This window comes from Ostrea edulis, chromosome 4, assembly GCF_947568905.1.
Source record: "Ostrea edulis chromosome 4, xbOstEdul1.1, whole genome shotgun sequence".
NCBI lineage: Eukaryota > Metazoa > Mollusca > Bivalvia > Ostreida > Ostreidae > Ostrea > Ostrea edulis.
This window is the reverse complement of record NC_079167.1, coordinates 50,912,447-50,929,143: the sequence shown is the minus strand read 5'-3', so window position 1 is coordinate 50,929,143 and position 16,697 is coordinate 50,912,447. Positions and strand designations below refer to the sequence as shown.

The 16,697-nt window shown below is 33.8% G+C and overlaps 1 protein-coding gene across 1 annotated transcript; it reads left to right on the top strand.

Annotated features, from left to right (window-relative positions):
* The first annotated feature begins 12,806 nt into the window (after positions 1-12,806).
* On the top strand, positions 12,807-16,255 carry LOC125670623 (doublesex- and mab-3-related transcription factor A2-like). Its single transcript, XM_048905900.2, has 2 exons — positions 12,807-13,282; positions 15,250-16,255. The coding sequence occupies exons 1-2, from the start codon at positions 12,901-12,903 to the stop codon at positions 16,041-16,043; spliced, it is 1,176 nt and encodes a 391-aa protein (XP_048761857.1). The 5' UTR covers positions 12,807-12,900; the 3' UTR covers positions 16,044-16,255.
* The last annotated feature ends 442 nt before the right edge of the window (positions 16,256-16,697 follow it).

Sequence of the window (16,697 nt, the reverse complement as noted above, 5' to 3'; positions counted from 1 at the left end):
CATATGCAGAACAAGTTCTTGCTTATCAAATCAGTTACCGGAAATAAGTTTATAGTTTAACAAATATTTGTTGTATATATGTTGATGTTCATTTGTTGTAAGAGAGACGGACAGTGATGGGAACTCCCAAATCAAGACGTTATATAAATTGAAATCAAAATTTACATAGGGAACGGTTGATGTGATTCGACAGATGACCGATTTACCGCAGCGCGCGGAGGGTAGGCAAAACTGCCATACAGTGTTTATTTTTCAACACATCGATGAATATGCATGATTAAAAAGTCACTAGATTTGACCTCCGTATCAAAGGATCTAATTATAATTAGATGGAGTTGAGAGATATAAACACCATATGCAGGTGATTATGGAATATTGCTACATAAATATGGGAAGTTCTCGATAAAGATGCTGAAATCATACCGTTTGTCATAAAGTTGAGTTGTTAGCTTGCTGTTAAAATCTGTTTTCAATAAAATATCTAGGTACGAAGCAGGTGTGGAGGACTCTGTGATATCTTTTATTTCGAGTTCACTGGAATATATCAAATCGACATATGAATGAAAATGATTATTGATAATAGATAAAACGTAGTCGATATATGTAAATGTCGAGTTGAAGGCCACAGCAACAGCTTTAATGTCGTGTAGAAGCTTTTGAATAAACGAACATAACAAGAGTACCGCAAACGGTACATAATACGCCCGTGAAAATGCTTACACAGGGTATTTTTCTTTAGCCATAATTTGTAGAACTTTGCTTCAGGTAGTATCAGCCATCATCAGACTGTGACATACTTTCTTTGCATAATTGGAATAAAGAGTCTTAGCTTAAAACTGTGACAGGAGGTAGATAGACAAACCAAGAGTTCTGTGTGTGAAATATTTCCCCAAATTTGATCAAGTTCAACATCCTGTAAATATTCAAAATGTCAAAGAAAATGAAAATTTGTTAAGAATCAAAATCCTTACATTATGCATCTTCAAGTTATTCACAAATACCCTAGCTTCTAAACTGTGAGAGAAGAAATAAGGACAAACATTTGATATAATGTTTTCTCAAAATGGACTAAGTTCAACAACCTGTACTTTTCTAAAAGAGAAATGACGAAAATCAAAATCCTTGCAACATGCACATCTTCCATACCCAAACAAATTCTCTGTAAAATAAGAAAGTCCTCGCTTGAAAACTGTGGAAGGAAAAACAGACAAATCACGTACTCTCAATGTAATAATTCCTCAAAACTTACTAAATTCAGTAACCTGTAATTTTCTCAAAAATTGAAGAAAATCAAAATTCTTGCCACATGCACACCTTCAACACCCATATAAACACTCTGTAAAATAAGAAGATTCTCATTTGAAAATTGTGGGAGGAGTTCACTGAACAAATTATGTACTCTCTTTGTAATGTATGTGTATCTTCTCAAAACGGACTAAGTTCAACAACCTGTAATTTTCTCAGAAATTAAAAATCCTTGCCACACGCACATCTTTAATATAATAACACTCTGTAAAACAAGATGGTCCTTGCATAAAAATTGTGGGAGGAGTTTGCCGGACAAATTATGTACCCTCCACATTACAATAATTTTCAAATAAAGGGGCAAAACTCCTGTAAGAGAGGTCGAAATAGATCAAAATTTTAACATGATATAGAGTGATCCACAAAGAAGCTACATAGCAAGTTTCAGCTTGATATGTGACAGAGAAATGAAATTTGAAACAGAAAACCCCAAACGAACGGACGGACGGACAGACGGGCGTATAAAAACAGGTCAGCTAACAAAAGAAAACAATTCGTGCCCATGGGAATTCCAACAAACTGTTGGAAGACCTGATCACCAAAGACTACGAAGATAATGTCAATGAGGAACTCCAGCACATTTTCTATTTCAACTTCAGAGTGCTTGTGCATGGAATCAGAGTGGTGTTTAACAAAGTAATTGTTTAGAGTGGTGTTTAACAAAGTAATTGTTTTGGATGACTGATCACCAAATACGAACATTCCCTTTTTCAATTTTTGTTGAAGAAGCAATTGTTTATGATGTCAAAATTTATCGTGAGGAATGGTCGTGTAAAGTGATGCAGAGTCATACGTTTTGATAATGTTGATTTGAGAAAAGCTTTTCGATTTTAAATTTACTAAAAGTTCTATAGAATCTTTTAGAATCCACAATTGATTTAGTATGTGATATTCATAACACACTGTATTATACATGGTAGACGGACGTTTCGGCCCAAAAGTTGAACACTTCGGCTCAAAAGTTGAACACTTCAGCTCAGACGTTTCGGCCCCAAAAAAATGGACACTTCGGCCAAATTTTTGAGACACTTTGTCCCAAAGACATTTTGGCCCTATTTGTCAATATTTCCATAAAGCCCTTCGGGCTTAGATAGATATCTTAAAATGATACAGTAAACCTTATTTCTTCACATAGGACAATCATGTTTATTCAAATAGCTCATTGAAATCTTTGGGCTTTATAAAATATATCAATGTGTATCATGTATGATCCTCTTAAATGCACGTTAAATAACTGTATCCCATTTCCATTCTCAATGACCGTGTAGCGTGTGACAGCGTGGCGAGAATTCCATCGTCATCGAAAACAAGTGTTTTTGACTGGCCTAGATGGTCGAGCGGTCTAGCGCACTGGTCGCACGCTGCTAGGAGATTTGATCCCGCAGGCCGTGAGTTCAACAGCATCTCTGCAAAGTACTTAATCTACTTATTAACTGATTTCACCAACACTTTTGATTTTCAGCATATTCTAACTTTTAGCCCTGACAAAGCACGTTAGGCACAAGGATCCTCTACCCGTGTACTGTATAGAAATGCTGAGGAGAAGGCAGATCTTGACCTTATCATGATCCAACAATTGATTCTTTACTAAATAATGGTAACTTGTTTACGTTGATTACCAACCTAAAAGTTATGAGCAGGTAACTCTTGACCCCACCGTGTTTCTAAGCATGTGTTCCACCCCTCTGAAATTAGCATGGCCGTAAGTGTATTTCTCATACACCGTTCTGCCTGCAGTGATAACGTAAAATATAACTTGATATTGACAAGGCCTATCAGTAGTGTTTATCAAATACACTTTATTGTAACTATAAAATCTGTGATCCATGTACTCCTTTTTCGCAATAAAATAATTGGGGGGGGGGGGGGGGGTGGCCCAGGCTCCGATCGACGACAATATACCGTATACGATCTTTAAAGATAGAATTATTTGCCCAGGCTCTGTAGAATCCCATCCGGTGGTCTTCGGTATTTGTTTAGCAATAATAAGCTTAAACATGACAGTCATGTCAATTACACGCAAACGAGATACTTTTAGAAAAACAAATTCTCCAAATCTGATGGTCGCCATATGCTGTGATATGATTTCAAGCTTCAAAAGAGAAATAAACACTAAAGGTGCCAGATACATGGTTTCAATTCAGGGCAGATGACGACCCAGAACACCAATGATAACTGTGATTTATACAGCATGTGTATGCGTATAGCTCTTCCTAAGTTTTCACAGTATCCGATGTAGTTTAAACAAAATTGACGCGACCACTTCGGTACTTTTTTCACTAATTTCTTTTATTGTTTAAACAATATTACACGAGTTCTTATAATTAGAATTAGTAACCTCAAATCGATACTGAAATGTTTAAATGATTTTAAGATTCTTTTTTTTTTTTTGAAAAGCGAGTATTGTTGAAAGCAGGTAAAGTTACAAGAATTGTTCGGAGTAGTCAGTCTCGCGTTCGTGTATCTGAATATCTTGTTACTTATACAAGGAAAAACTTTTCTAATTTGCATAGAGATAACCATGGGTAGTCTTTGCTTGCTGTACAGCTTATATCTTGTAGACTAAATATTTGATATCGGCTAGCGGTGTCATTTCACTCGCTTACTGGACATGATTTAAAGGTATTTCAATATTTGCTTTACTGTACCTGTTCTAAGTCACAATCGAAGGTTGTGATCAAAAGGAGATAAATATGATAGGACTACTTTATAATCTATGTGTTGTGATTAATAAACTATGGTAATCAATTCACAGCCAGTACAGTAATGAAGTTACCATACTTAAGATAGTACATGTATTTAGAAGGGCGCATATCATTTCCGCGAATTTGTATTAAAGTTTTATCCACACAACTCTTTTCCAATATTTTTACGTTTTCACATGTATTAAGTAGTTGTCAATGTAAGAATGAAAGGATCACACATTTAGCCATGTTTTGTGGCCTGATGCTGTTTTATTTCAAAAAGGACATTTCCAAGAAAGCTTTAGAATTGTTTTGTTTATTATGTTTTATGCACAAGCCATATATAAAGTTCTCGATTTTTCCAAAGAACAATATGTATTAAGAAAAACACTTGGTAAGGCTATATTTGTGTATTTCGCAATATCTAATAACCGTGTTATTCACATTATTTGTAGTCTATATCTTGTGATTTGTATTCCACAATTTCATTATTTATAATACAAAGTATGTATATATTCTATATATTGTGATTTATCTCTCGTGTTAATTATCATAAATGCTGAGAACTTCATTGGCCATTGTATCAAAACACAAAACCTAAACTAGCTGTATTTTTTTCTATTTCTCGATTAAAAATAAAATGGCTTTGGTAAAGACCTTGCTAAAATCTTACCTTAGTAAAATTCATAATAATTACAGAGGTCGGCTAGAATCGGGGGTATGTACATTGTTATAATTATTATATCATAATTACGAAATGAGTATTCGTATTTACGGAAAAAGATACACGTGTACATTAATTTCGAGTCAGCTATTTCGCAATTACCATATCACGTGTTACTTCATAATTGTATGAGTTCGTTATCTCGTATTTACGAAATATTTACATTCATAGTTGTTTTGGTTTTTTTTTTTTTTCAAATTGTAATAATGGCCATGTCGTATTGAACGCTCTGCAGTTGTAAATGATGCGCGTATGAATGTTGATAAATATAACGCGTCTATTCTAACGGCTGGGAATGCCGACAGAAATGAAAGTTGAATGTAAATATATATATAATTTATTTGATTTATTTAATCATGCTAGTGGGAAAATAAGAACTATGTTCTCAGCTTTTTTTCTTTGCCGCACATTAATTGTTACAACGAAATTAATGAAAGTGTGTCATATAGTGTAGAGTTATTGAACTTATATTTGTGAATATTGACACGCGTTGGGGTTTTAAAAAAATTGCGAACTTGTGAGCAAATTTTACACTTAATGTTTGCCTCACCGGACTCCTCTATCATATACATATTGCCAAAACATATTTGAGTTGTTGACAATTTATTCACTTCATCGTTAAGTTTATATAAATGTATGCAATATCAGAGTTCAAGAATCCATTTTCATATTTTATAATTGATAATATTTTCTGGTCATTCACTGCATATCAAAATGAAAAAGGTTATAAGAATTAAATGATATATTGAAAGCGGCTATTAGAGCCGCCATCTGGTACGCCATTCACATTTAGGCCACATGCCTATGTTCATTTGTGAAGTACATGTAAGTATTTTCCATATTGCTTTCTTAAAATTTTGATTAAATAAAGTTTGTCGGGGGGAGGGGGGTTCTTGTGTAGTTTAGTTTACTCAAGAAGTATTCGAAAATTTTATTTCTAACAGTCTAATTAGTTTTCGTATTTAGGTTCAAAGTTCAATTAAAGAAATTAATAATTTAGAATTGTCTTGGAACATTGAAAAGATCAAGTAAGCTGTGGAGATAGAATGAGACGAGTTATCCTTCATTATTTGCTCGTTTGGGAGAGGGAAGTTAAAGTGTTGTCCTAGACTGAGAATCTTATCCTAGACTGCGAATCTTCTATTAGACTGCGAATCTTGTCCCCTGGGTGGAATTTCTCAGTCCCACACTAGTGAATGATAATCGCGGTTACGAGATTTTTTTTATTATCGATAACGAACAAGATCGATATAATAATGCTTTCGTAGCTAATCAGTAATTGTTGATATTTTGATTGGTTATTGTACGTACTTAACTGTCCCCTTCTCTCTGTGTAGTTGACATTTCATTTATTTAGTTATTGTACGTTCAAGAATTTGCGAATTCTTCAATCTCTGACACTATTATAGTGACTTTTCCGTAAACGGGATAAAGAAAGTATTTGAATTGACCGATCGTTTTAGATAAGTTGGTTTAATGTGTCATTTAATGGTTGTCGCGATTGTTTATATTGACCGGTTGACCTGAGGGTTTAAATTGACCGGTTGTTTTAATTTTTGGAATTAACTGATTGTTTATATGATTTAGATGGACAGGTTGTTTTAACTAACTGCTGCATTAGATTCGACATCACCACATGTGTTCTCCATTTGTTGGCTTACAATTCATGTGAAACAGAAAGCAGACGACATACCCTATTGGACAATGTTTCTGTTAATGTTGTGACTTTAAATAATCTTACTAACACAGTCGCTTGGATTTCTCGAAAACATCTCAAACTTTTTTTTTATTGAGTTTTCTTATATTTGAGTAGACAAAATTTGAGTAAAATCTCAGACTTAAGTCCAACCCTCGACTAGGTTTCTTCTTCTTCGAGAAATCCATACTGGGTATCATCTTATGTCGTCGTAAAACTGGAAAGTGGTAGGGTGGGGGTACAGACTACAACCCTAAAATATTTCCCGATCTACAAATTCAAATACTTTTAAATAGTGGTGAAAATGACCTTATAAGCTGTAATTATGTTACATATTTATGACATTGTTATATTCATCATTAAGAATCTAGTTTTGTGAAATTGGGCCCAGTTTTACGTATATTTGCTTAGCTTGTATAAAGTACAGCGTGACGGAGAATACGTGGGTGGTTTTATTCCGCTAGTTTTTGTTTAATAATGGATGCCACATTGCATTGGTATACATTTAGTATAAGACACGGGCGCTGTTTTCACAGAGTAGATTCGTAAAGTAATAGTGTAATAGTATGATTGACACGTGAAATTACAAGAGGTTCCGGAGCACACATTGCAAAACTTGATAGCAATAAAGCATCAGCATCCGGGAATGTGTAAACTAGCTGTTGAAATGTATATTGCTATTTATCAGCAAGGCTTTCAAATTTATATTTTAGCTGCAACTGTTTTCATGCACTGTGTAAATTGTTTAATCTATTGTAAATGATTTATTTACCTATATAAGTCCATTAAGACCTCTGCAATTCTTTAGCTTTCTCGACTTGAAAATATACTGGATTCTTTCTGGCTTTATAAAAAATAATGCATAGAGTTTACTGTTGTATATCAAACTGTTATCTGAAATATCTTATATTCGTCAATTATAAACCATTTTTGAAATTATCTTCTTATAAATAAAAATCTTAACCTCACCAAAAATTTGATATCCACTGTTGAAAATCTCTAGCCCTGCTATATTTGTTCTTTGTTTGCAAAGAATATTCATTTGCTAGAAACAGACTTTATTTAGATTAAAGTAGCTTTATATTATTGATAATCGTTTGTAACTTTGAGGCAGCAAAAAATCTGTCCCATGATGTAACCTGTATTGTTTTTCCTTCTGTCCACGTTAGCGCTTCATGAAAAGTATGCTGACGTGACGCAGTTCATACCCTCTATTAAAAAATTATCATGCATTTACCTAAAGTCAGGACAAATATCAAAAAGTCTTCTAATTTAAGACAACCTCGAAAGACTCATGAATAAGATATGATATAACAATTGTTGGATATTGCCCGTCTGAGGTCTTTGCCGGGTAAAACCCTCGCGAAGGCCAAAGGCGGCATATTTCCCGATATTCATTCAATAACCTTTTCATTAAAAAATTTTCAAGTTCTATATATTCTAATCCCAGAAATGCATATTTATTTACATATTCGGCAGCAAACGAAGTGTTTACAATCATTATTATTTGTAAACAAATGAGACGTCTAGCACGTAACCAAAGAAATCAGGGTTTGTGGAAACAGCTGATGCTGCTAAAGACCTACGACCACTTCACACATAACTAACATTTCGCTTGATTGTCCTTCGTGCTTAATTCTAGGCTTGCACTTTTTGCTTTTGTAACCTAGGATATGGAGCCTCACTGAACTTCATTAGTGAAAGAGCACAGTTCCTAAAAAATGGATAATTACTGTCGGATTTTGAAACATGTTACAGAAAATCTAAGTTCACACCCCACGACCCCCAATAAATGTATTGAAACCGTTCTATCAAAAAAGGCTTTAAAGGGTAAATTACAAGTTATGATCTATTCAAAATATGAAAAATACTCTTACCACTATCAGATTACGTTCTTTAATCATTACTTACCATTAGAAAATATTTTTCATGCTGAAAACTGACATCTACTGAACTTCATCAATTTCGGCTCTGTGTGAACACTGTTCTGACTTCTTTAATTTACAACAAATAAACTTCTCGGTTCTAAGCTTCAAGATTTCTTTGTAAATAAAACTTTTGAAGAATTAGAACATATCCAAAACACCCAATGTGGAAAACTCTCATTTTATAGTACATTATTTAACTATAGGACAAAAAACTAGAAATACAACCACATTTGTGTCTTCCAATTCACAGGAACCTGCGCTCTTATCTTACAAAACAAAGAATAAGTGCGCATCAGTTATACATAGAAACAGGTAGATATTGTAATCATGTCATGCCTAGAGAAAACAGATTTTGTTACCATTGTAAGACCAGTGTCGAAGAAGAAAAACATTTTTTTACTTGATTGTCCTTTATACAAACATGTAAGAAAAAAGTATTTAAAAAATATCATATGATTATCATGTATCTTGTTTACTAAATCCTCTAAATATTGCATCTACAAACGAAATTTGTTTATATATCAGAGATTCTTTATACCTTAGAAACTGTTGTTACAATCATAATACCATGTAACACTATATATATATATATATATATATATGTGTGTGTGTGTGTGTGTGTGTGTGTGTGTGTGTGTGTGTGTCTAATATTACATAGCTAACAGCACTTGCATGTGCTTTAGTGCCAATAAAGAATTGAATTGAAAAAAATTTTTTTTAAGGTAATTCATATTTATTACGACATTTGAATGTAGCCGTGATACTCCGAGACTGATTGATTGAATATTGTCTATCGTCCCTCTCGAGAATATTTCACTCATATGGAGACGTCACCATTGCCGGTGAAGGGCTGCAAAATTTAGGCCTATGCTCGGCGCGTATGGCCATTGAGCAGGGAGGGATCTTTACCGTGCCACACTTGCTGTGACACGGGGCCTCGGTTTTTAAGTCTCATCCTAAGGACCGCCCCATTTAGTCGCCTCTTACGACAAGCAGGGGGTACTGAGGACCGATTCTAACCCGGATCCCCACGGGATTGATACTCCGAGAAGCTGATGAATCACCTATGTTAGTCGGGTAGAAATGTTTCCCAGTTGAGTAACGTCGTGTTAATTTCAAATCCACTACATTTCTCAGGAAAACTGTCAAAACGACAGTTGGAGTTTTGTAATACATACTACAGAAAATAACAACAGGTATTGAGATACAGATTAATTTACACAATCCTACATTTATTTGCCTACCCATTTCAGTTTAAGATATAGAATTTTTTGTTGTCCCTAGAAACTCGTACATGTATCATATTACAAAACAAGTCTCGTGGTAGTCTGGATCCAGATGCACGAAGGTTCGTTAACTTTAATTAACTTATCATTAACTCTTACATTCATATAGCGATAATTAGACCTTAACTGTCAGTTAAACTTAACTTTTGTGTAACTGGGTCCTGATGGTTAAGGCCTTGTTTCGCAACCGGGGGATTCCAAGTTCGATTTTTTAAATTTACATGCCGCATCAAGACGTTTAGTACAGGTAGTGAGTGTTCCATCGTCAGCAGTAGAAGTGAAAGTCACTGGGGTTTTTTCCGGACCCTTGTCACAGTAGGTGTTGGCACGATAAAGAACCCTTACTGTAACGACAAACTTTGTGACACTTCACTTGCAACTTGTGATGTCTCGAATTGAATGAAAAAAATTATCCAATGAAAAAGTGAAAATAACGAACTCCTATAAAGAGTACACTGCCTAGGAGGAGTAAGCATACCCTGTTGACCGGTCACACCTGCAGTGAGCCCTATATCTTGATCAGGTAAACTCATATTCATTCGTCCCATTGACTAGGATATTAAATGTGTTTAAAATCGCTTGAAAGGGAACTTGGAGTATGAGTTGGATGACCAAAAGTCGAATTAAAGGCAAGTTCGTTTAAAATACAGTGGTAATTATAAGCCTTTCAAACAAAGACAATGTTGTTACAAGTTTTGTCAGCAGTAACCAATACATATTAATTATGTAATATATCTAATTCTTTTATCATTATTGGTTTACTAAACACAGAAGGCTAGATGGTACGTACTTTTGTTTTGATGGTTTTAACATTCCTCTTATACTTTTTATCCATTCTGACAAAGTTCTTGCTTTTTCCTATTTTGCCCATCGTCTAGCATAATCTTGGACAAAATTCATGATAGAGATGAAGTTCTGTCGCCAATTAAAAGATCGAATGGGATGTAGAAGAACAAACAAATATCATGTGTCTTTCTTTGGTGTTAAAGCTTGAATAATCTTCAATGCTTCAAAACGAGGACCGTGTTTTATTCTTTCATGGGTATTCTATCAATATAAAAGAATTAGGGACTGTAAGCTGAAATAAAACTTACATGTGAGTATGACCATAAGCATGTCTTTCTGCAGTAAGGAAATACACTAATACACTAGGCAGAACATCGATACTGTCATTTACCAATTCACGACCTTCTATTACAAATGAGAACTTGTCGACAATTTAAAATTGTATTTCAGTGCAAGACAATACATATGTGGATCATAACTGAATTCATGGAATTCAAAGTTTTTATCCATAATTCTGTGTATACATACATACATACATACATATACATATATATATATATATATATATATATATAAATAAATTCAGATGAAGATTTCACATTTTTTTCTATATTTTGTCTATAACAAGGACTTATTATATATATATATATATATATATATATATATATATATATATAAGCACGTAAACTAACAACACCCTACTTTCTTAAAGTGTCGGATCTAAATAGATAGAAGGTCAGAAAAGAAATTTATAAAAGCACTGAAAAGGCCACGACACTACACATCTGCAAGAAATTCATTTCTTTTGGAAGAGAAAAAAGCAGCCTGAGGTATTTTAGCTGTGCATCCTTAGACATGTACATAGTTGTGTAATTTGAAGTATGCTTATGGAAGTTCAGTCTGACGCATGCTCATGGAAGTTCAGTCTGACGCATGCTCATGGCTTACTCTACGTTTTAAGGAGTTGGGTTCTCCAAAATATGTGTTTTAGAAATAGTTCACAATTTCCGAACATCACATCTGACAAAACGCTACCCATCAACACAAAGAAGTTTGTTCCTTCCCCCTTTTCTTTGCTTTTAATCCGATTTGGTGATTTAAAGATATATGTCACTTTGCAAATAACTACACAGGTAGCGTTGTTGAAGTATTTTTTAAAAGAAAAAAAGAATTGTGCTTTTATTTCATGAATAATGTATAAAGTTTTATGATTTTCATAAAGTAACAAAATATTTGTTCCAGCTTCAGTAATGATTGTACAACTGTGCTCTAGACACATGTGCAAGAACCAAGCAAAACTTGTTGGTCTCTTTGTATCGTTTTACACTATATAATTGAGACGTGAGGCTTACAACTTTCATTAAACAATAGTTTGGAAAGAAAAAATATCTTTTGCTATGAATAAATCAGGGCACCTAGTCCTATTTATAGAATATTCGTGTTAGTAGGAGAAACGTCTCCACTACACATGTTTGTCTTTTAATTCTAAATTAGGGGAGTATAATTAATTACAAGGTTGTTCTTTTATTCCAAGAGTAGTGTAATTTCAATGATGGTAGTCCAGTAAAAAACATAGACTTGAGTTCCCAGGCCTAGCTACTCATTGTACTAAAGGGCCACTAATAAATTTCCTCAATTACATATATTAAGATTATTTAATTTAATTTAATTTCATTCCTATTATAAGATTATTTGATTTACAAATTCGTATTAAGAAGTATCAGAAAAGTTTTTAAAATGTTGGTTAGATATTTGTGACACTTCTTATGAAATAAGATATAATTTACGGATGTTCTATTGCGGGTTGACAAAAGCTGTACCCGCTGTTCCTTTTATTTCAGGCTTTTCTGTCTTTTTTCTTTATCTTTTTTGAATTCTCGGCATAAAAAACCACCCAGCTCAATACTAGACAGAGCATGGTTTAAATAAAAACTGCTACTTCTGATAATTACACCGCGCTGTATACCTGAATTCATTTCTTTTTGAGGCAATGATTCGGCGAATTATTGAAAATTGAAAGTGTATAATTAGAAAATTGGTGGAATTATAAAATGATAGCCCTTTAAATTGATAAAACCGTCAAATTATGTCAACGAGTGATATTTGCTAATATCTTTACTTTCGATTAATTTAAACATCAGCCTAGTTAAACACGATCGTTTTCAAAAGTGCAAACATTTTGAACTATGTAGGAAATTATTTTGCCGTTGCCAGTCGATCGTTCCTACTTCTCAGCAAATGAACCAATTAGAACCATTCCTTATGTGCGTACCATCGACAAACGTTCTTCTATATCCAATTGAATCATCTGAAAGGTCAATGACCAACGCCTCTTGAACTCTTAGAGGGCGGTGCTATTTCAGCACCTTTAACTTTATTTCCGAATGATATCGTATCAAAACTTTACACTTTTCTGTGATAAGGTGTTACACGTGAAGATTTTCATCAAATAAAAATCTGAGAAAGGAAAGTGAAGACACTAAATCTCATCATGAACCCAGTAACGGCGCTATACCCTGTCACCGAGAAGGGAACCCGGAAACCAAAATGTGCGCGCTGTAGGAACCATGGAATGGTGTCCTGGCTAAAGGGCCACAAACGACATTGTAAATTTAAAGACTGCAACTGTGCAAAATGCAGCCTTATTGCTGAGCGTCAGCGAGTGATGGCGGCACAGGTAGCACTAAAACGTCAGCAAGCCGCCGAGGATGCCATAGCTCTGGGGCTTAGATGTGCCACGGAGGGATCGATTCCTATAATGACCCAGGGGCCGCTCTGGGGACCAGGAACGGTATCTCCTCCCGAGGACAAAGATTCCAAGGGTCAAGATAGCGAGACCGACGATCCGGACGGCAATTTAAGCGAGGACAATGGTACGTGAGATTTATAAATATTAGTTGCAGTAAATTTTGATAAAGGAATTATATATATATATATATATATATATATATATATATATATATATATATATATAGACGATTTATTTGTATTTATTTATTAACGATTTGTGTTAAATTAATCTGAATTTAATACTGAAATAACATATTACTGATTTCCAAAATGAGCTAGGGATATTAACAGGTATCCGATTCAGCGGCGTTTGTGTGAGGTCTAGCTGTGAGAAAACATTTCTATTTATTTTGAAATAATTAGTCTCTATTTCTTCCCAAAGAAAAGCAATTTATAAAGATTATATTTGCATCAAATATTCAAAACTAAAAGTAATTTTGAAAATATGTTTAGTTCTTTTATGTTTATACTTCCAGTATTCTTTATCCTCATAAACCAATAACTACATGGTATAGAGATAATTATACAATAGTTTATACAAACTTTTTTGTTTATGGCAAGGCGTGCATATAATACAATATATGGAAACAAAATATACTATACAAAAGTGTCATTTGAGAGGACAAACGTTTGTATTGATAACTCGTATAAATTTGCACAAAATCCCAAAAACGAATAACAAGGTGGATTGTACAACAAAAAATAAAGAGTTATATGTTCAATGTTAAAATTTCATAGATATAGAAAATAATCTTTACATAAGATCAAAATGAAATTAAAAATTCTGAAGAAAAATATTATATATAAACATTATCTGTATCCAAATTTTGCCCAGATAAAGTAAAAATAATAATAATAAAAAAAAATATCTGGTAATTCGTAGGTTGTTTTTTCTGTGTATTCCATACGTATTCCTACTTTATCAAGTAAAAATAGCCATTGTGTGAGTTTGCCGTTTATTAAAACTAACAAATGACTAGAAACTAAAATTGCATATAATATAATCTTGCATAACAATTACTTGGGTGGGCTTAAATCAGAAAATTAATTAATAACTACATATTGACTACTGACAGACCAGTCCCATGACACAAAGTAGCCCAGGCAATAAATCATTACTAATGCTTTAAAACACCCAGTATTAGTTTGACAAATTACACATAATTAAGAACTAGATTTAAACAAATTATTCCTAAAAACTGGATTAAATCATTTAGTGTCTTACCACAATTCAAGTTGCTATTGCATCAACAGAATCGATTTTTATTCTCATCAAGGATTTGGCTCGGTGGTCATTCATTGCAAAGCTTTTCCCATTTTACTTTGGGTATATCGTGTAACATTTCCTGTTCACCTCTATGAAATTTGACATAAAAAATTGTGGATTTCATAATTTTTATTTATTCATTTATTTATTTATTTTGCATTATTTTTTTTAGAAGTTTTGTCAGAGGGATTACGTATATCTAATTTGGCACGCAGGCAATAACCTTTACAGTTTTAAATAAATGTGTTTACAAATAATGATATAAATGTGTGTAAAAATAGCGGTGGTGATATGATGCGAACCTATGGGCTTCAAAGCCGTATCCTCGAAAAACTAGCATATAGTAAAGAAAAAAATTTAGCGAAATAATGGAAATACTTCATGATCATGACGTCACAATAAGAAGGGTGTAACTACAACGTGTAACATATAATCAGTTAAATCAATTTTATTGAGCACACAACATTTATTTCATAGTGAGACTATTCGAATCTACTGAGTTTTAGCATTTTTGATTGCAATTTGTTATTCTATAAAGTCAAATTTTGTCTTTTGCTTCCCCATCCTTCCCTACTCTGGGCGTCTATAATTGAGCATTTATAATAGAAAAATGTATATACTTTCCCGATCAAATTATATCAGAAAATATATATGTTAATGATAAATATGTAAATAATATGTTAATTTTAATTCAATCTTTTGCTCTCTTGCTTGAGTTTTGATATTAATGCAGACAGAAATTATTCAAGAATCTGAAATTTCATTTTGCAATCTTTACAACAGAACCAACCCAGAATGGGATATCTATTGCTCCAGAAGTGACAAAACCACGCCACGATACTTCGTCTCCAGACTCGACAGAGGAGAATGATTCTGTCAAAGTGAAGGCTACAGCTCCAACATCATACGCGCACCATCTTCTCCCACCCACTGCGTTTCTTCCAGGTCGTTTGTCTAATTTGGAAATACTAGAAAGAATTTTCCCATTTCACCGGAAGTCAGTGCTGGAATTAGTTCTTCAAGGTTGTAATGGGGACTTGGTTAAGGCCATTGAACAATTCTTATCAAGCCAAGAAACGATGCTTTCAAACCAAAATGTACCACACATTAAATCAGACTTCAGATCACATCCATATCTGCAATCTTTTCAATATGGAACAGCGATGAAATCCCTTAACGGACTCACAAGATTGTCACAAAGTGGCCCAGGGTCTGCTTTCACTCCGTTTTCGTCTGCAGGACCTTTTAATCCAGGGATCCATTCGGCCTTCCAGTCTCACTTATCAAACTTCACAGCAGATACTTTACGCCCATCTTACATATCTGGTACCGCGAGACCTGATATTTTCCCGCCAAACAGTCAACTGACATACCCTCGTTTGCACCCATTTACGTCAGCACCACTTCCGGGATTTTTTAGCAACTCGTTCCCTTTAACTCCCTATAGAATGGACATGGCTGATGTTAATTCCCATAAACCTATCTCGGAAAAACATACAGTGAAAACCCTCAATTCAGAAAATGGACACGAGTCAGAAATGTGGGACGAAGGGTCGCGTGATAGAGACAGAGAATGAAAACTTTTTTTGCTAAATACAATAGTCACTACAATTTGCTCTTGTTTCACAATTAAATGTTTTGTTTATTTTACTTATATTCTGTTGCACAAATAATGTCGCCAATTTTAAAGAATCAATCGACTATATTGCAATAAATGGATGTATTACATGTAAAAAGATGCTTTGTGATGTGGGTTTGGAATCCTTTGATAAAATAATTTTAGAGCTAAGATTTGGGGTGTTTTTTTTATCTTCTACAACATATACCACTATATTTCAAATAATTGTTTTCTATATGCACATTATAGCTTTCTCTGCATGGTTTTCTTAACATTCATTATACACGGCACGTATATCAAATGACGTGTCAGATGGAAAGGCTATCCTCTTGACTTTGGTGGTACAACATTTATTTGTACAGTTTTGGTCGTTATTGATTAAATCTGTTTATAAAAAGTCAAATATGACAAAAGTTTAACAAATAAATCTGCTTGGGCGGTGAGGAGAGTTCTTTTCTGTACAGATATAGTCCTGATGTGTTGACTTAGAAAACCACTTCACACAAATCTGGTGTTTGTTGAGTTATTCAATTTTTGAGACAGTTAGGTCTTGGGTAGATCTGTATAAATAGATACTGAGTATTTGATACATGTCACCCGCCAAACATTAAAC

Excerpts from the sequence above, each read along its gene's own strand:
- LOC125670623 (XM_048905900.2), top strand. The coding sequence starts at position 12,901 with ATGAACCCAGTAACGGCGCTATACCCTGTCACCGAGAAGGGAACCCGG. Across the intron at positions 13,283-15,249 it reads CAATTTAAGCGAGGACAATG|AACCAACCCAGAATGGGATA; the intron begins GTACGTGAGATT and ends TCTTTACAACAG.